Below are 21,236 nucleotides of genomic sequence, written 5' to 3'. Positions count from 1 at the left end.
AGATGGTGGGGCATATGATATATCCCAAAGTAAATCAGATGATTTGGAACAATAGATACATTGTTTTCAAATATTATCCAAAAACAGATTGCCATCATCCGCAAACTAACTATATCATCACTATACCATCACTCCATTTCCCTTCTCTTTACTTTTGCTACTCCTCAAATTCATATTTCCCTTTTGAACAATCTGGTGTTTCACAACGCACAGGGTACTGTCAGCATTATTTGTTGTATCTTTTTCCATTGCCTTAGCATAATTAGCTCACTTGTCCACCTGGCATGCATAAACCCTCTTGAATTTCCTTCCCTTGCCGGCACACTTATCTCCCTCATCGCCAGTGTTCCTTTTGGATATCATTTACGCATCCTTGCTGGACCTCATAAAACCCCCAATTATCGCTGAATTGCAACTTCCGGATCAAGCTTCTGTCCTGGCAGCAGCTCTCATACCAAATTTGCAGTACCACTGAAATCCAAAGGCCAACTGAATGATTCCTGTCTTGTCAGAATCTGCCATACAGGATTCACCCTGTCATTCACCCTGAGCTGTGAAGTGGAAGTGTTCATTTCCCTTCTCTGCAATATGGATGTGGCAGGCACTTTTTTATGCAAAAAGGGTCTAGCACCTCTTCCTGCGAATGAGAATCTACTGTACTAGCACTATATGAGCCCTTCCTAAAATTCTTTATTTTGGATAAAAGAGAATTTTATTAAAGCAATAAACAAAGAACAAAATAGAGGACAAGGAGTCCTCCCTAGATAACAAAGGCTACAAAAAAACCTATAAGCTACTAAAGGAACCAGGAACAACAATACAAGTATTAGTTACAAGAGTGCTTCCCTCGAATCTCTCGTGAGGTTGGACAGTGGTAATCTTTTGAAAAAAAACCAAGAGGGTGTACCCTAAGGGATGCAATGAAAGTTGCTTTATCCCAAAGTACCTGTGGATAGGTTGAGCAACCTTTAAAAATACTTGCTCTTGATCACCCTTTTTTTTTGAGAACAAAAGAATGTATGTTAGATAGAAAGAAGGGAAGGTACAATGTGCGGAGACAAGGAGTCTACCATAAAGAAACACCAACAAAGGAAAATAGAAAAAAAGAATTCCAAAATACCACAAGATCCCAAAATAAAACTAAACAAAATTAACCAAGAAACCCCCTTTTCAAGCCCTTTCCATCATAATTTATCAAACTCTTCTAATACACTAATTCCCTTTGACCCTTCATATTTTGACTTTTGCCACCATCCAAACACATTTCATTTCCTTCCAATATCATTCCACTTTAAATCCATTTTATCCAGAAGATTTTGAGCTTCCAACTCCTCCTTCGGAATCTCCTCCATTGGTGTAGGCAAAATTCCATCTCTACCCTGAAACTTATTCAGCAACCCATCATTATTTTATTTTATTTTATTTTTGATAGAAAACCAAATTCATTAGACATAGAAAGAAAGTACAATCAGGAGAGAAGATATCTCCTTTATGAAATCTGGGAATCCGTAGGAAAACCAAGACAGAAAAAACACCAAAAATAAAAGACAACAAAATAGAATCAATGTGACCTAAAAAGAGACTACCAATTGCGCTGAAATTAATTAACAAAATTTTGATTTTGTACATTAATGAATATTATCTATTAATTTGGGATTAATACTAGAAGAAATTTTTATTTCTAATATAAAAATATAACAAAAGATGAATTTTCTACTGTTTTTTTTCTTCAAAATAAATTCTTGATCTAAAACTAGGTGGTAAATAAATTTAAAGTAAATAAACTCTATATTACATTTAATATTTTATTAATCAATCAAAAAATTTTACTCTTTTAAATAAATTTGAATTACCAATCCTCTCTCACACTATTATTTTACATTTATTGATTTAAATTTTAATGATGATAGTAATATTCAATATAGACATACTTATTACACACACACATATACATACACACACACATGTATGTGTGTGTGTGTGTGTGTATATATATATATATATATATATATAACAACAACAACAACAACAACAAGCCTCAAGTCCCACTAGATGGGGTTGGCTACATGAATTCTTTTTCTCCAGTTCACTCGATTGAGAACATTTCCTCTACTAGAGTAAGGGCTATTAAATCCTTTTTCACTACCTCATACCAAGTTATTTTAGGCCTACTGTATCCTTTTCAATGCTAGAAACAATAACTAACTCCTCATAGGTGCTCTACTAGGCTTGCGTTTCAAATGCCCAAACCATTTAAATCATCCCTCCTTTATGTTGTCTTTGACCGGCGCTATGTCTAATTATTGGGTATATGCTCATTTCTTAGTTTATCTTCTTAGTTTATCTTTTAATGTTATACCACTCATCCACCTTAACATATGCATTTTGACAACTTTTACTTTTTAAACATGTTGTTTCTTAGTTGCCAAACATTCTGAACCATAAAGCATAGCTCACCTTATAGCCATTTTATAAAACTTTCCTTTTGATTTTAAGGGCATTCTACAATCACAAAACACGCCTGATGCACTACTCCATTTTACCCAACCTACTTTAACTCTATATTACATCTTCTTCAATAGCCCCTTCCACTTGCATAACAGATTCAAGATATTGAAATCTATTGGTGCTAATAATTTCTTGATTATCAACTTTAATCTTCTCTCTGCTACTCCTTACGTTACTGAAATTGCATTCATATATTCTCTCTTATTCCTACTTATTCTAAAACCCACTCCTACTTTCATCAATCGACATAATATCATCTTCAAACAAGATACACCAAGGGATTTTGTTTTGGATATTCCTAGTAAGTTAATTAATCACTATAGTAAAAAAATAAGGACTCAAGGTAGAACCTTGACGTACACCTATTTGTGATTAGAAAATCTCTAAATTTTTCTCCTACAGTCCTAACGCTGGTCACTACTCTATTATACATATCCTTAATGACCTCAATATATCTACTGTAAACCCCTTCTTTTTTAAGGCTCACGAAAGAACTTCTGGTACTCTATCATATGCTTTCTTAAGGTGAATAAAAATCATATGCAAGTTCTGTTTTTTTTTTTCTAAACTTTTATGTTAATCTTTTGAAAAGATAAATAGCTTCTTTTGTTTCATAAAACCAAATTGATTATCTAAAATCCTTGTTTCTAGTCTTATTCTTTGTTCAATTACCCTTTCCCATTATTTCATTGCGTGACTCATAGTCTGAATTCCACGATAGTTATTACAATATTAAATATTGCTTTTTTTTTTTTTGTATAATAGTATTAACGTGCTTTTCCTCCATTCTTCCAGCATTTTCTTGGTTTTTATAATAATGTTGAAAATATTAGTTAACCAAATATTTCCTTTATTCCCTAAACATTTCCAAACTTCAATTGGTATGTTATCTGATCCTATAGATTTCTCACTTTTCATCTTTTTTAATGCCATCTTAACTTCAAGGAATCTAATTTTGCGAATAAATCTCCTCTTTTTTTAGTCTTCTTCTCATTTGCTACTTCCAAGTTCAATATTTCAGTTTGGTTTTCATTAAACAGCTTATCAAAGTATCTTTGCCACCTCTAATTTTGCAAATAAATCTTCTCGTCCTTTATACATTTTACATCACCTATATTTTTACATTTTCTTTCTCTAGCTCTAGCAGGTTTATGAATGTCTCTTTCTCCTTATTTTGTATCTAGTCTTGTATATAAAGTATCATAAGCTCTATGTTTAGCTTCACTAATAATATTCTTTTGCATTTTTTCTTGCCTCTTTATATTTTTCAAGATTTTCTACATTTCTACGACTTTGCCATATTTTATACCATTTCTTTTTTTTTTTTAATCTTAATGACTTTTGGAGTTCTTGATCCCACCAATTATTTTTTTACTATTTGAGTATCTTCCTTTGGACTCACCTAAAATCTCTTTTGCTATCCTTATGATAGAGTTAGGCATTTTATTCCGAACATTATTTGCACGTACCTTACTCTTTGCCGTCCAATCACACTCTTTGATAATTTTATCATTGAATTTTACTATATTATCTCTTCCGAGTTACACCTTCTAGTACTCTTGTGTTAATTTATGTTACTTTTTCTCTTCCATTTTTAATATATATATATATCTATCTAATACTAGGACTATGTTGTGTAATTATTATCAATTCGATGACCAGTTTGACCTGTTGGTCTGATCGGTTTAACTGACCTGATAGCTTCACCGGGTCTCTCACCAGTCCGGGTTTAAAACCATGCCTGCAACAACCCCCCACCACAGTCATAATCACTTTTATCATCACTTTTTGAATTCTGAAACACCCACTTTCCCCCAACGCATGTATTTATCACTTTACTTCTTCTAATCTCATTCCTACATCGGACCCTTTCCTCCAGCATTAGGGACTTACACAATACTGAACTCTCCTGTAGAATCTTTCTTTACTAGCTTTGTAGTTGTCTTACCCAAATTTTCTCTCTTTTCTTCAAATATCTTTTTCATTTCAGCATCCAACACAGGCTGCTTTTTGACGAGCATAAACCTTATTACCTTCAAATTTTTCAGTGTAAAGACGACAATCATCATATTTCTACCCTAACTCTGCTTATTCTTCTTTACTCTCTCCCACACCACCTTCTAATATGTTTTTGGAACTAGACACAATTTTATCTCTGCAATCTTGATTCGAGTCTAATCTGCTGGCATTCTGGGCTTCCTCCAATTCTTGGTCAGTTGATTCATATTTGTAATAACAGGAGGCTGAATAATATTCCTAATAGCTGGAGGCAGAATAAAAATTTCATTACCAGAAGGTATATCTTCCTCTTACCCTATACTCATCTTTTGATATGTAGGAGCAACATTTCGAGCCTAACCATTTTCCGCAATCAACATGGCAGTTCTTGGGTCCTTGGTTACCAAATCATGGATCTGATTACCACTGAGACCCTCATGTGGGAACCCCATATGAGGAGAGCCTCCCTTTGGATCCAAGCTAAAGCCCAAATCAGCCTTTCCTAAACATTGGTCCTGTTCAACGAACTGGCCCAATTTAATCAGAGAGAAGAGAGATAGCATGTTAGGTCTCTGAGAGATGTTATGAATGAGTTCGTGAAGAGGCCATATATTGAATCCTATCCCGGAGGAAATACCATGGGATCTTCTTCCTTGCAAAACCACAAGCATTCCTTCCAACCAAATGGTCTACAGAACAGAAAATATCCCACTACTCCACAAGGTTGATCCATATGTACTCCTACCGAATCCTGTAAAAGAAATAGTCAGCAAATCCTCCAATAACCCTAGGCAAACGGATTTTTCTCCAAAATTACGAAACAACTTGTTCCATCTCTTATGAGAAAAAACAATGCAAGAACAAATGAGAGGCTGATTCAGAACTAAAAGTGAAAATTCAATGGCCTAACATGGTCTCCATGTGCCTTGGTGAGTCCTGGAGAGGAGTTGGACTTGTAATGGGTTAACATATAACTAACTATGACGTGAACTTTTGGCCAATTGCGTACATTATTTTTAATGGTTTTCTCCTCCTTTAGGACATTATTCCCTGGTTTTAACTCAGGGCTTCTGAAAAAGAAATCACATGGTATCAAAGCTTTGCTTCCAAAGGACACTAGGTTCAAGCTTCATAATATGTGTTTGGTCCCTTGTTATCTTATTATGTTCACTTTGTTTTGTTTGTATTTGTGTGTCCATTTAAGTTCAATTTGTTCTCCTCTACGTGAGCGATGGAGTTGCATGTGAGGGCTGTTTTTGATAGCTCTCTATATATTGTTGGCCTGATTAGTATAAGATTGGGGATTAATTGGTAATTTGGTGCTCTAATAGTATGAAACTGTAATTGCGTAGATTTGCACTTGTGAATGTGACATATTTCAATCTCAACAGGGTTTTGTCATTCTTTTATTTATCTTTTCATTCTTTTGCCTGCCATTTTATGCACATATTTGTTCAAATTTGTATGTCTCAATGTACCTGAAATTAATTATGCATTATTACAGATTCAAAATGAAGGATATTATTTGCAGTTAGAAGCTAAAGATGCCTTGCTAAATGCCCTCCTTGTGGCTGCCAAGAGATTCAGTTCTGGCCCTCAACAGGTGCTCTGTTTTCCCCCCTACAAGTAGGACTCTGCAGGTGCTTTGTTACATAAAACAGATGCTTTACATGGGCAATTCTGTTAAGGGGAAATACTGTTTGAATTTGGTGCTACAATATCCAAAACTGAGTAAATGTTTGTTCTGTCTGCATAACAGCTCTTAACACAAATCTGTCTTGCGCTGTCTGCACTTCTGCTTCGTGCTCTAGAGCATAGAAAACATATCGAGCAGCTTTTCTACAGTCTCCAGAATCTGCAAAGCCAGGGTGATGGGAATGTTGCTGTACTGGAGATGCTCACTGTTCTACCAGAAGAAGCAGTTGAGGATCAAAGAACTGATTGTAGCATAAGTTCTGCTTGCAGATGCCAGTACAGCCAAGAGGTTTAGGAACTTCCTTCTAGTTTGAAACAGCTATCCTTCTTTATATACCCATGGTCATGTTTATATATTTATTTTGGCATTTTTATTCCTTCTAATGTCACATTTTCATCTGATAAAGCAGCTTCTCTTGCATACTCCTATGGTTCTTGAATTCCTACTGCAGCAATCCGAGAAAAGGTTTGATGGTGGTATTCAACTACATGAAATGAACAGAAAAATTTTGCGTTGCTTGCTGAGTTGGGTAAGATTGCTGTTGACAATTACATAAATGGTTTTCTTTGTGATTAAGTTTTTAATTGTGTTTGTTTATTGTTTTTTTTTTTTTGATAACAAAAGAAAGTATATTAGATAGAAAGAAGAGAGGGTACAAAATGTTGGGACAAGAAGTCCACAAGTTAAAAGAAAAAGAAACAAAAAAGAAAACGAAAAACACAAGATCACAAAACAGAATTTACCGAACTCTTTCCATCCTAATTTACCCAACTCTTCAAACTTGCTAACTCCCTTTGGCCCTTCACCTTTTGACTTTTGCCGTCATTCAAATGCACTTTATTAGCTCCAATATCATTCAACTTTAAATCCATTTTGTCGAAAAGAATTTGAGCTTCTAACTCCTTTAAGATTACCTCCCCTGGTGTAGGCAAAATTCCATCCCCACATGTCATGGTCCCACATCGGATGTGTATTAGGGAGATCTTGGAATAATAAGGATTGTTTGGGCTCATGTGAGCTGCCTTTTATAGGACAAGCCCATGAGGCAAGTAGGCCAAAGCGGACAATGCCTCACCAAAGTTGGGCCCAAGATCATTACATTTGGTATCAAAACCATCCTGGGGATACTATCATGAGGGTGGATCCTAAACAGAGGTGTTAGCCACTCTGACAAGTAAGTCAGAGATTGGACGGGAGAGCATATGGTCCCAAATCTGATGTGTATTAGGGAGATTTTGGACTTATGAGGATAGTTTGGGCTCTAACTATGTGAGACACTTTTTATAGGACAAACCTGTGATGCCAGTGGGTGGAAGCAGACAATACCTTACCGGAGTTGGGCCCAAGACCTTTACCCATTTCTTTACCTCCTTGCCTTTTCTAGTCTCACTAGAACCTTCAACATTCTTCTCAGCTTGAGGAACTTCCACGATACTAAAATCTCCTTTAGAATTCCTTAATACCTTTGTCATAAACTCACAAGAATTTTCTCTCTTACATTCAAATATATTTTTAATTTCAGCCCCGAAACAAGGCGCCTATTGATGAGCATAAATCCTACCTTCATACATACGACAATCAACTGATTTCTCTCGCAAACTTGCTTTTTTTCACACCTCCTCCTAAAAATTCTATGGGACTAGACTAGATTTATCACCGCATTCTTGAACAGAATTTGATTTTCTAACATCCTGAAATTTCTTCAACTCTTGATTATTTTGATTCGTATTCTTAATACCTGTAGGCTGAATAATGTTTCTTTTAACTGGATGTTGAATATAATATTTCCCTTACCAGAGGGTATAATATATCTTCCTCCTTTCCACTACTCATCCTCTAAGAAGTAGGAGCAATACTTCAGCAGCTGTACTAGAAGCCTTAATTTCTGAATCATACGTTTGCTTATCACCAAGGCCCTTTTTGAGAGAAGCCCATGTAAGGAGACCCTCCCACTTGATCCAAATTGAAGCCTATATCAAAATCTCCTAAACACTGGGCCTTTTCAAATAATGGGCCCAATTTAGTTAAAAAAAATAACCCCTTTTTGAATTACCTAGGCTAGGTCCAAAATGAGAAGCATGCGACCCGACCCAAATCTCTTCATGGACACCTCCCCGAATATAGCCCTAGTCGCCTATTTGATCATTTTTGCTCCATCGCAACTCCTAACTTCCTTCTCGCTCCTATCAATCGAAGCCTACTGATTAGTGATTGCCTTAGGTTCATTTTGATGCAACTTGTCTCCGCACTGGTAGCACAACTGTTGTTTACCAACTTTTAGACCTTGCTTTATGGAATAGGCTTAACTACTACATCCATCATCGTTGCGATTTTTGCCTTCCAACACCATTTGATTCCATGATCTGTGTCTTGAAGAGTTATCTACAACCACACTACTAGTTTCCTCCCTTTGTTGTCCCACAAGAAGCACCCGTGAAGCTTTGCGAACCTTCGCCAACCTTCACCTTTTCCACCGGGGAAATAAGTTTGAAAACTTCTTCTCTTTCTGTCCCAACCCTAAGTCAAAAAACTTTCATACCTTTGTCCATTTAATTGACATCCAGAGCTTTGTGATATGCAATCAAACCGATCAAAACCCCTTTTGTGTGCAACTGAAAGTAGATATGCCATTAGCGAACCAAAGCACAACCTTTTTGGAAAACCTTAACCGCCTGCTACGAGAGATTTTTATTCTCTTTCCCTGTTTTTGTTTGTTTTAGTGGCTGATATTTTAAGTGGATGGTGGATAGCGCTATAGATAGAGGTTTAGTGGAAGGGTTAGAGGTGGGGAGCAAGGGGGTTAGAGTCTTGCACCTTCAATTTGTTAGTGATACTATCTTCTTAGACCCTCCTTTTTGAATATTCATGGTCTTCACCATGTTTTCGAGAAGGTTTCTATACTTCAAATTAATATGGGGAAGAGTGGTATGGCAACTATCAATATGCTTGGCAAGAGTGTTAGGAGTTGTTTGTGGGGTTGGGTTGTAGTGTTATGGATTGGTCGTTGTCCTATCAAGGGGTTCCTTTAGGGGGTAACCCTAGATTGTCAATTTTTGGGATCTTGTTGTTCAAAGGGTTTCTAAGAGACTAGATGGGTGGAAAGGTGTTTTTTTTTTTTTCTCTCAGTGGTAGAATTACTCTCTTCCTGGCTTGTTTCTTTAGTATCCCTTTTTTCTTTCTTTCTATCTTTAAGATTCTGGTGGGGGTTGCTAGCAAGATTGAGAAGATAATGAGGGACTTCTTTTGCTCGGGGGTGTGGGGCTTTAGCAATCACTTGGTAAGTTCAGAAGTGTTGGGCAAGTCTAAACCGGAGGGTGGTTTGGGTATTGGAAATTTGGTGTCTAGAAAAACAACTCTTCTGGCTAAATGGCTTTGGTTGTTTTGCTAGAGAATTCCTTCTTGTGGCATAAAGTTGTAACAATATGGATTAGATGAGAATGGGTGGCTTACTAATTTGAGATTTAGATGTTCTTTGGAGAATCCTCGTGAAAGCTGTTTGTCAGATTTATCCCCTTTTTCATTCCCCATATTAAATTCCTGGTGGGAAGGGTGGTAATATCTGCTTTTGGAAATATCCTTGGTTGAGGAATGTAGTTTTGTCCACCCCTTTTCCTCGCTTCTTTAGCTTGAACTTAGGGAAGGATGGTTCCATTTCCCTTTTTTTTTGTTGATCTAGATGGTCCTTTACCTTTTTGGGATTTTCATTCTCATAGGTCTCTCTGAATTATAGGGAGTTGGTAGAGCTATCTTCTTCACTAGTCTTGCTGAATAATTGATGATTTTCTTTGGTGGAGGATAGTCTGGCTTGGTCTAATTCAAGGGTTTATGCTTGCAAATATTTTTGTGATTTTTTGACTAGATCTAATTCCTTGGGATTCACATCTCAACACGCGCGCAATCTTGATCCAACAGCAAATCAGAAATACGAAGCCAAAAAAAATGCTCTTGGGTTTCATGGACTCTATGCCAACACTCATAAACCAAACCAACAACAAACAAGGTGAACTTCCAGACCAATCGAAACAACCACAAATTAGGTTAACCATTCAATTAACCACAAATGAGTGAAAAAATAACCAGACATAGCACTGCCACAGCATCTAAAAAAAATTGGCCTACATAAGGCACTAATTAATCACCTTAGTAATACTAGAAAACCAAAAATAAAGTTAATCACTGAATCAACCACAAATGAATCACCAACAACCTGACATAACACTACCACAGCCTCACAAAATCAATGTAAGAACACTGCCACTGCTCCAAGAAACTCACTAATCGCCTTTACTAATATCGAATAACAACTAACAAATTGCCATGAGTGCATGTTTGAAAAAGGTTGGATCTTTGAACAAAAAACATGCCCAACAGCTTGATATTATGGACTGTGGAAGAAATCAAGACAGTTTTAGAGGAAAAGTGCAGAAAAAACTGACCAGAAACTCTCTCATGCGTTGGTGCGTGGGGTTAGGACTGTCGGCAGTCAGCTGGCGCATGGGGTGGTTCTTGGCTATGGGATTTTACAGGGCTACCAATTGGGGGGTTCTTCTTCTTCTTCTTGAATTTTTTTTCTTTTTTCTGTAAATGTGGTTAGTTTTGTGAAATATGGAAGGGTTTTGATGATTCCGGAAAAGGCAGAGGCGGCAGGGTGTTTTCTGGCGACAACTGAGTTTTGTTTGGTGGTGGGTTTTAGGTTGGGTCTTGCTTTGATTCCATGTTGAAAAATTGGGTAAAACGGAAAGCCTAACATCAATGATAGGCCTCTCCCTCTATTTATAATATATGTCAAGTTGTAAATGCCAATGACCTTTGTACCCATGCTTGGACTTAGTAACATAACTCTAGCACATCTTAATAATATTAAGTGACTGACATTGTCATTAACAATTATAAAACAGTCTTTTTCTTAACCATTTGAGTGTTGGTCAAATGCATCCCTCTTTGCCATCTTTGGTCCAATGAGGGTCATGTCTCTTGCGTTACCATTTAACCATGCTCCTTTTTCTTTTCCTCCTTTATTTAGTTCCTTACTCAAATCACGCCTTCGTATTAATAGCCTCATCTTCTATTTGCGAATGATTTTCTTTTGTTTTTCAGTTTTTCTAAATGCAATTTTTTTTTTTATAATATATATATATATATATATTTTCTCATGTAATTTTTAATATGATGCTTCAAAATCTCCTAATTTTGATTTCCTTGAAGCATAGACAGTTTTGTGGATGTCTTATGAAATTTACCCTTATTCCTTTGACATTCTTTGATATGCAACCTCATTATCACCACTTTTTCACTTCATTCATGCTGCTCTAATTTTAGTAGTGATGTCCTCAATTTTTCATTCCTTATGTTTTATTGATCCTAAATCCTAAATAATACAAATGTTTTCATGCTCTAATTTTAATAGTGATGTCCTTTTTTCATTAATTATGTATTATTGATCCTAGATAACACAATTGTTTTCAGTTTCACTTGCGGTCACCTTTGAATGCAACCTTCATTACTATGCATAGAAACTACGGTGCATTTGATCCATTTTGTGTGCATCTTCTTAGTCTTTGAGTCTTTTTTTAACTAGTTTACTTGATTTTTTTTTTCATGATATAGGCACGTTTGGGCCTCAATTGGAAATCGGAATTGCTTTTGGTCCCACACTCTTTATTCATATTCATTGTCATAAGTTCTCTACATATGTAGTTTAGTTGCTTTAACCTGTCTTAAAAAGCAATAGTTTCTGTTCACATTATATTTAGTTCTCCTAAGTTCATTTTTTTTTTCTTATTATTTTATATATTAATTTTTTGGGTTAAGAAATGTACTGAGCTATTACTTTACAGCATTCCTCTGTCGCATTATTCTTTACTATCATATTTTGACGCACAGAATGCAATCCAAGCCTATGCATTTTCTTTTCCTTATCCTAACTAATTTGTACTACATTTTTCTCACCTTTTTGTTGCCATCTTACAAGTTTGTTGTATGCATTAGTTTTAGAAATTTCTAGCCTCTTTTTTTTAGTTGATGTATACCTTCCATAACATTCGTACAACCAATATCCCACAAATTATTTCATTTATTTCTTCCAAGATTATCATGTAATTTGTTCTTCTAATCCTATTTGATGTGCATTTGTGCCTATATACTAATTCTCTGTTCTCCCAGGAGGTCAAAACAGGCTTCATTAATGTATTCCGTCTCGTATTATCATTTGGAGAAAAGATTAAGATTGATGGTCAAGAAATTAATAGCACTAGTAAATTCGATACCTTGGATCTATTATGCAGGAAGAAAGAGAAATTGAATAAGATATAATACATACAGTTAAGCATATTGGCTAAAACGGAGGTCTGCTTTCAGGCTGTGTGATCATTGAGCGTCCTTAAAGTTAAAAGGAAAGCCCTATAGGACACCTATAGGACTGGGCATGGTTTATGGATTAGAATGTTAAACAACTAAGAAATAACATATCCAAAAGTAAAAGTTGCTGAAATGTGAATATTAAGGTGGATGAGTGGTATAACATTATAGGATAAATTAAGGAAGATACACATTCACAATAAGTTGGAAGATAAGATAAGCCCGTAAGAGAACGGCGGCGTAGATGGTTTGGGCATTTGAATTATAGACCAAGTAGTGGACCACTGAGGAGTGAGCTAGTTACCCTTACTAGTAGAGTAGTAGTAGAAGGGGTAAAGGTAGATATAAAATAACATGTATTGAAATAGTGAGGAAAGATCTAATAGCTTTAAGTTGGCTGAGGAAAATGCTCTTGAGTGTGTGAATTAGCGGAATAGGATTCATGTAGTTCACCCCACCTAGTGGGACTTAAGACTTGGTTTTGTTGTGGTTTGTTGTCGACTTTCTATTAAAATACTGACAATTATCTCTCCATGTTCTTTTGATTGTTTTATTATTTATTTATTTACTTTTCGAGTGGTTCGAATTCATGATTTTGATTTGCCGACTTCTATCAACTTATTTGTTTATCTTAGGGTTCATGTAGTATTTTTCAAGTAGTTGTCATTTCCTTTTTAGCTTCAGTCAGCGGTGCTCTCTTCTCTTGTTATTTTTTTTTTCTTTTATTACTATTATTAATAATTTTTCCATTAGTTGGTTAGTAGTGGAGATTTTGTGTTTATGATTTGTAGGCTTTGTATATGCATTTTTGTGTTTTTCATTTGCAAGTTTTGGAATATACAAATTTTTTCAAGAAGTACAATTGCATGGTTTTTTATACTGTAGTATTGCTTGTATTCACACCCAAATTGTATGCTTTAAAATAATTTTTAAGGCATTTGTATTGTGAGTGTGGTTTCTACTAGTTGGAGGGTGAGATTTAGAAATTTGTTTATGTGAAAAAAAAAAAAAAAATTATGCAAACTTGTACGTTGTTTTCAACAACAACAACAGCAACAATGAGCCTTAACGTCCCACTAGGTGGGGTCAGCTACATGAATCCTTTTCCGCAAACATGTACTTCTCTTGTGTAACACAAATTCTTTGTACACACAGTCGGTCCCAAGTCCGGATAAAGGAGCAGGGTTGTGTTAGGTAGTTGACAGCTAGCATAAAACTTTGTTAGATCTTTATTATCATTAATTCTTACCAAATTCACCTAGGCCAAGAGAATAGACGGGGTTAGTGTAAAAGGATGAGGGTTAATAAGTTAGCACAAGAAACTAAGACTAGATTAGCAACTTGGAATATAGGGACTCTTATAGGAAAAAGTATGGAAATAATGCAAATAATGTTTAGAAGAAAAATTTACTTAATATGCTTTCAAGATACAAAATGGGTAGGAGAGAAAGCTAGAGAAATTGAAAAATCAGGATGTAAACTTTGTTACACTGGTAAAGTGAAACATAAAAATGGGGTGGGTATTATTGTAGACAAAGACTTAAAAGATAATGTAGTAGATGTTAAAAAAATAGGGGATATGATCACTAAAATATGGATAACTTTAGCCTGAAGATACTGATCGTCATTAGTGCATCTGCTCCACAAATAGGCTTAGTAGAAAATCTTAAAAGACAATTTTGGGAAGATATAGATAGTAGTTTGCAAGAGATACCTCTGTCCGAAAAGACATTCATAGGAGCTATTTGAATGGTCACATTGAAATGGATAATATAGGATATGAGAAGATACATGGAGGTCAAGGATATGAAGATAAAAGTGAGGCTGTTGATACAATCTTAGATTTTTCCATGTCTTATGATTTGGTTATATTGAATACTTGCTTTATAAAGAGAGAAGAACACTTTATAACATTCAAGAGTGGGTGTATTAAAAGTCAAATAGATTTCTTCTTAACTAAGAATAGGGATCGTCTATTTTGTAAGGATTGTAAAGTTATTATAGATGAAAGTTTGACTACACAACATAGAGTCTTTGTATTAGATATACATATTAAAAAAATAGAAGAGAAGGAGTAGCATAAATCAACACAAGAGAACTTGATGGTGGAACTTGAAGGGAGATGACATGGTAAAATTCAAAGATAAAATGAATAGAGCTTGTGATTAGATAGTATGGGAAGGTTGATGCAAATGCTATTTAGAATAAAATGGCAAATTCTATCATAAGGATAAGAAAAAAGGTTTTGGGTGAGTCTAAATGAAGATACTCGGGTAGTAAAGAAAGTTGATGGTGGGATCAAGAAGTCCGCCGTTAAGATAAAAAAAAATTGGTATAAAATATGGAAAAAATTGTAGAAATATAGAAAATCTTGAAAAATGCAAAGAAGTGAGAAAATGCAAGAGAGACTATTAGTGAAGCTAAACATAGCACTTATGATACTTTATATACTAAACTAGATACAAAATAAGAAGAAAAAGACATTTATAAACTTGTTAGAGCTAAAGAAAGAAAATGCAAGGATTTAGGTGATGTAAAATGTATGAAGAATGTGGATGATAATGTCTTAATTAGAGAAGAAGACATAAAAGAGAGGTGGCGGAGATACTTTGGTAAGTTGTTTAATGAACAAAATGAAAGATTGAACTTGGAAGTGACAAATGATGAGAAGACTAAAAATAGGAAATTTATTCCCAAAATTAGAGTCCTTGAAGTTAGGATGGCATCAAAAAAGATGAAAAGTGGAAAATCTATAGGATCGAATAAAATACCTATTGAAGTTTGGAAGTGTTTAGGGGTTAAAGGAATTATTTGGTTAACTAATCTATTCAACACTATTATAAAAACCATGAAAATGTTTGAAGAATGGAGGAAAAGTACATTAGTACCTTTGTACAAAAACAAAGGTGATATGCAAAACTGTAATAAGTATCGTGGAATTAAGATTATGAGTCATATGATGAAATTATGGGAAAGGGTAATTGAACATAGAATAAGATTAGAAATGAAGATTTCAAAAAATCAATTTGGTTTTATGCTTGGGAGGTCAACAAAAGAAGCTATTTAGCTTTTCAGAAGTTTAATGGAAAATTTTGGGGAAAAGAAGAGGGACTTGCATATGGTTTTTATTGACCTAGAGAAAGCCTATGATAGAATACCTAGGGAAGTTCTTTGGTAGGTCTTAGAAAAGAAGGAAGTTTGCAATAGATATATGGAGGTCATTAAGGATATGTATGATAGAGTAGTGACTAGCGTTAGGACTCTAGGAGGAGAATCTCGAGATTTTCGATCACAACAGGTGTACATAAAGGTTCTACTTTGAGTCCTTATCTTTTTTACTTTAGTAATTGATGAACAAACTTGGAATATCCAAAATGAGATCCGTTGGTAGGTTGTTTGCAGATGGATATCATGTTAATTGATGATAGTAGGAGCAGAGTGGAATCTAAGCTAAAACTTTGGAGAGCCACATTAGAGTCTAAAGGGTTTAGGATAAGTTGGAATAAGACAGAATACATGAAATGTTATTTCAGTAATGTAAGGAGTAGTAATAGAGAGGATTAAACTTGATAATCAAGAGATTAATAGCTCTGATAGATTTAGATATTTTGGATCTATTATGCAAACTGAAGGGGAAATTGAAGAAGATTTAGTACATAGAATGGATAAAGTGGAGGAGTGCATCAGGTGTGTTGTGTGATAAAGTAGAGAGGATTAAACTTGATAATCAAGAGATTAATAGCTCTGATAGATTTAGATATCTTGGATCTATTATGCAAGCTAAAGGGGAAATTGAAATAGGTGTAGTACATAGAATTAAAATAGATTGGATAAAGTGGAGGAGTGCATCAGGTGTGTTGTGTGATCGTAGAATACCCTAAAATTAAAAGGAAAGTTTTATAAGACGACTATAGGACCAACTATGCTTTATGGTTCAGAATGTTGGACAATTAAGAAACAACATATACAAAAAATAAAAGTTGCTAAGATGTGGATGTTAAGGTGGATGAGTGGTTTAACATTAAAAGATAAAGTAAGAAATGAACATATACATAATAATTTAGGCATAGCACCGGTTGAAAACAAGATAAGGGAGGGCCAGCATAGATGGTTTGGGCATTTGAAACGTAGGCCTAGTAGAGCACCTATGAGGAGGATTGAGTTAGTTATTGTTTTTGGCATGAAAAAGAGGTAGGGGAAGGTCTAAAACAACTTGGAGTGAGTTAGTGAGGAAGGATTTAATATCCCTTAATCTAAGAGAGGAAAACACTCTTGATCGGGTGAATTGGCATAAAGGATTCATGTAGCCGACCCCACTTAGTGAGACTTGAGGCTTTTTGTTGTTGTTGTTCTAGATGACTGTTTTGGACTCTCTATGATCATTATATATTTTCATCCTTTTATTTCAGATGTTGACCACATTTTTGGTTCTTAAATAACTTGCATCATTTAGGTTCGAGCAGGGTGCTTCTTAGAGATTGCCCCAAGCGTGCTGCCTACTCATCCACTTCTTAATTTTGTTTTCAACTGTTTGCAGGTACTCCTCAGACCCCCCTCTTTTATAAATGAAATTTTGTTTATTTTGAAGTTTTTTATGTTGATATCCATTTTATTCTCAATTGATTTCTGCACCACACTAATAGGTTTTGCGTTCATTTGATCTTGCGATTGAAATTCTTGTGGAGCTTGTGACTCGACATGAGGTATGCGCTTGCTAGTTGAAGGAGCACTTTACATACGCTTTCATACTTTTTGACACATGGTCATGATGAAAATTGTATCAGAGATTCACTATCTTGAAACTCATAAGTGGACGAGATGCAACCAACTTATTTTGCATAGCCAAGGTCAAATTTATTGGATATGGGCAGCTGTTGATTCATAAGCTTTTATGATCATAATAGAGTTAATGCGTTTTTCTACTTTTAGTTATATACTGAATTTTCCTATATATATATATATTTTTGGGACAAACTCCATTTATTACTTAAGAAAGAATGTGCTAGGATTAGGAAATACCTAAAACTGAACCAAGATAGATAAATGAAAAACAAAACAAAAATAGAGAAGAAAATGCCCCAAACAAACTAGAATAGCCATCCTATCTGGCTAACTATCTAAAAGCCCACACTCTGAAGGCATCCTAATGAAAATACCTGCAATGAAGCTAAAAACACAATCTAATCAATTGATATATGAGGCTTCATGTCGGAAAAAATGGCCTCTAATATCAATGAACATAAAGTCCTCCTGAGACACCCAACACACTCACAAATAGAGTCCTAGGATGTATGAGAGAAAGAAGAAGAAAGTTCAGAAGCAGTTAAAAAAATTGGTGCAGTGCTAGTTTTATTACTGTGCCATCTATTATCCAAAAAAGAAAAAAGGACATTGTTTTTGAATCAAGGGAGCTGCTTGTGTACACAGCTGTTCCCGCTGCATGTAGAGATATTATCTCCGTGACTCATTTGCATTCATAGGTTGTGAAGGGGCAGCGTTGCTGATGTGCCAAGCCATCCAACCAAGTTATTGTTAGTTGAATGGAGTTGATGATGAAGAAATGAGGTGTCCCTCTTAGCTGGAGCACGGCGGCCTTCTCGCTCATGTCTCCTCGTAGCCCCCTTTTAAGCTTCCCTCGCCATTGGTCGTCTATCTTGTTTGCCAAACCTAGCTTTGATTCCAAATACCTTTGTCGACTAGCTTCCTTCGGCAACCTTGATGAATTTGAACCGAATACCATTGGTGGCAAGGGCCCTTGCGATGATCACATCCTTCTCTCTGATGTTCGACTTTAAACCTGGACGACTCGTCTAGACTAAAAATCCCTCCCTGAATTGTAGCGGTTGTTTCCTTTCCTTGATGATTGTTTACACCTTCCTAACCCCTTGCAATGGCTTCTTAATATTCTTGATTTCTTTACAGGTTGTGGGTTGAACCCTAGTTTTGCATAATTTCCTTCCGTCATTCTATTGTTCACTTTGTTCCTCTCTTATCCATCTCTCATGACTTTTTTGGTATTGCCTACGGCTCCTGCATGTGCTCAAATTAGGGATGGGAGAGTTCGCTTCACTCAAGATTGAGCAGAAAGCGTTCTTAGTGATTTGACTGGACTCTGTGACCTACCATTTTAGAAAATACGCTAGGAATTTCGTCTTATTCATTGTGTTGGTGAAGGAAGAACTAGTCTAGAATCTTGATCCTGAAGATGATAGGGGTGATTTGTGAGGATAATGTAGGGACTGCAGAGAGCCAATAAGGAACAAGATTTGGGAAGGCTGAGACTAGTGTGAATTTGAAGCTTCGTAAAAATGGAAGGGGGTAGATACATATGCTTGGCGAAAGGCAATATAAAGTTTCTAGCCATTGTACGTGTTCTGTAGGGTGATTAGAAAAAGGGGGTAGAGGGCCTTGCTCGAAGCCTTGCTAGTATTTTTGCCGACCAGTGCTGCACTTCCTGCCAATAGAGTCAGTCGGAGGTGTTTGGATTGTGGTTCATCGAACATCAGTTTTAGAGGCTTTCGCCATAATCGTCCTATGCCGATGTAGTCAGAGGAGGCTTGAAGCCGAAGACGGATTACGAAATGGTTGCCTTGCACAATCACACGGGCTGTACTGAGTAGAGAAAGAAGAAAGCTATTTGGGTCATTAAGGAAAAAGTCCGAAATGCTGAGTGCTTAAATTCAGAACTGCAACATATTCGGCCAAGTTTAGAAAGGGTGGAATGTTTAGAGAATCAAGAAGAGGTGGTTGGTATGAGCTTAGAGGAGTGTCTGCTTTCAGAGGAGTGTCCGACGTCCACTTTTAGGGGAACCTTTTACAAAGTGCGCTAAGAAAGAGGATGCTAACTTTGGTGAGCAAGTTGATTTCGCAGTGGTAGATCATGTTGAGTTCCTCCTAATCCAAAATGATGTATGAGACTTGTCTTTTGGCATGTTCCGTGATGTGCTAGGTCCTTGAGTCCAAATGTATAACTAAAATAACTTTTCTATTAGTTTTGTAGGTAGCAAACTATTCCGTCCTTGTTTTGAGCATGAGCAAGGCAAATGTGTTTGGCCAAAAGGTCGAGAGGGAACTGGTCAAGGGGTTGAGGCAGAGAACAATGCAAGAATTTGCCACCTCTTTGGCTATAGGGGAGGTGTATTGAGTGTGAACAGTTCTGGAAAATAGGGATTGTGAAGCTGTATATATGTGCGCAGTATCACTGAGAGTCGAGAGGATTGTCGCATGCTATGGCTGAATCTAAAGCTTTTGTGGTCTTTGGAAGAAAGTCTCTCTAGAGAAAGAGAACTTGAATAAGGATGAAAGTCAAGGAAGGTTCAACTTTGAGAAAAGGTTAGTCGACTAGGTTTCATCTTTGAGAGAACTAGAAGAAATATGAATGTCAAGGAGGATACGACTTTGAGAAGAGGTCAGTTGCTAGGGTTTGCCTTCAAGAGCAGGAATTGCAATAAGACGACCTTCTTGGTGTTGAGCGGGATTAGGAGGAGAGGGAAGTGTGTCAAGGACTGCGTCGCCATGCTCGAGGGCTCGAGGGGTAGGATATTTGAGAGAGCATCACACTTTCACCAAAGATCTTGGTACTTGACAACATTTTATGTAATCGTAAAATTTAATATGACCAAATCTTTCTAAAAATTCCAAAGCCATATGAGCTGCATCAGGCAGTGAACAATCTCCATCTAGCTTAGCTCCTTGTCCAGCACCACCTGCGGGCACGACTTGAATGGAGAAACTCCTGTATATGAAAAATATAACAACAATAATAACAAGCTTTAAGTTCCATTAGGTGGGGTTGACTACATGAATATTTTCTCGTCAATGCAATCAATCGAAAGCATTTTCCTCTACTAGATTAAGTGGTATCAAATCCTTCCTCACTTTCTCATTCCAAGTTATTTTATGCCTACCATTATTCCTTTTCATGTCAGAAATTATAACTAATTCACTCCTCTTGACAGGTGCGCTACTAGGCCTAAGTTTCAAATGCCCAAACCATCTAAGCCATCCCTCCTTTATCTTGTTGTTGCTCAAGTGCTATGCCTAGATTATTGCGTATATGCTTGTTCTTTAATTTATCTTTTAATGTTAGACCACTAATCCATGTTAACATTTGCATTTTGACAACTTTTACTTTTTGTACAGGTTGTTTTCAAGTTGCCCAACATTCTGAACCATAAAGAATTGCTGGTCCAATGGCTGCCTTATAGAACTTTTAATTTTAAGGGTATTTTGCAATCACATAACATGCGTGAGGATACACTCAGGTGTATGGTCTGGATTATTCTGATACCTTTTCTCCGGTTGCCAAACTTACATCAATACATCAGTTTATCTCCTTGGCTACTACTTGTCATTGGCCTCTGCATCAGCTAGATGTGGAAAATGCCTTGTTGCATGGTGACCTTGAGGATGAGGTTTATATGGAGCAACCGCCTGGGTTTGTTGTTCAAGGGGAGTCAAGCTTAGTGTGTCGGCTCAAGAAGGCTTTATATGGTTTAAAATAGTCTCCCTGAGCATGATTTGGTCGTTTCAGTGTTGTAGTACTTGAGTTTGGTCTTCGACGGTGTGCTGTGGATCATTCCGTGTTTTATTGTCATACTTCATCAGGTAGGATCCTTGTTGTTTGTGTGGATGATATTGTTATTACATTGATGATGATAAAGGTGTTTATAGTCAA

General features: G+C 36.1%; 1 protein-coding gene across 4 annotated transcripts in view; it reads left to right on the top strand.

The window, feature by feature from the left end:
- Positions 1 to 21,236, top strand: part of LOC131167892 (transportin MOS14) — a 148,831-nt gene that overhangs the window by 7,424 nt on the left and 120,171 nt on the right. For 3 of the 4 annotated variants that reach the window (XR_009140175.1, XM_058126951.1, XM_058126953.1), the window contains exons 2-6: positions 6,011 to 6,109; positions 6,266 to 6,490; positions 6,609 to 6,731; positions 17,013 to 17,096; positions 17,203 to 17,262. Coding sequence is in view for 3 of the 4 variants with exons in the window: in XM_058126951.1 (XP_057982934.1) it covers positions 6,011 to 6,109; positions 6,266 to 6,490; positions 6,609 to 6,731; positions 17,013 to 17,096; positions 17,203 to 17,262 (591 nt within the window). In the remaining variant the exon portion in view is untranslated. The remainder of the gene's footprint in view (positions 1 to 6,010; positions 6,110 to 6,265; positions 6,491 to 6,608; positions 6,732 to 17,012; positions 17,097 to 17,202; positions 17,263 to 21,236) is intronic. The other variant, XM_058126952.1, reaches the window with a different exon arrangement.

This window comes from Malania oleifera, chromosome 11 (genome assembly GCF_029873635.1).
Source record: "Malania oleifera isolate guangnan ecotype guangnan chromosome 11, ASM2987363v1, whole genome shotgun sequence".
NCBI classification, from domain to species: domain Eukaryota; kingdom Viridiplantae; phylum Streptophyta; class Magnoliopsida; order Santalales; family Ximeniaceae; genus Malania; species Malania oleifera.
Note: the sequence above shows the minus strand (reverse complement) of the source record. Positions and strands in the feature narration are given on the sequence as shown.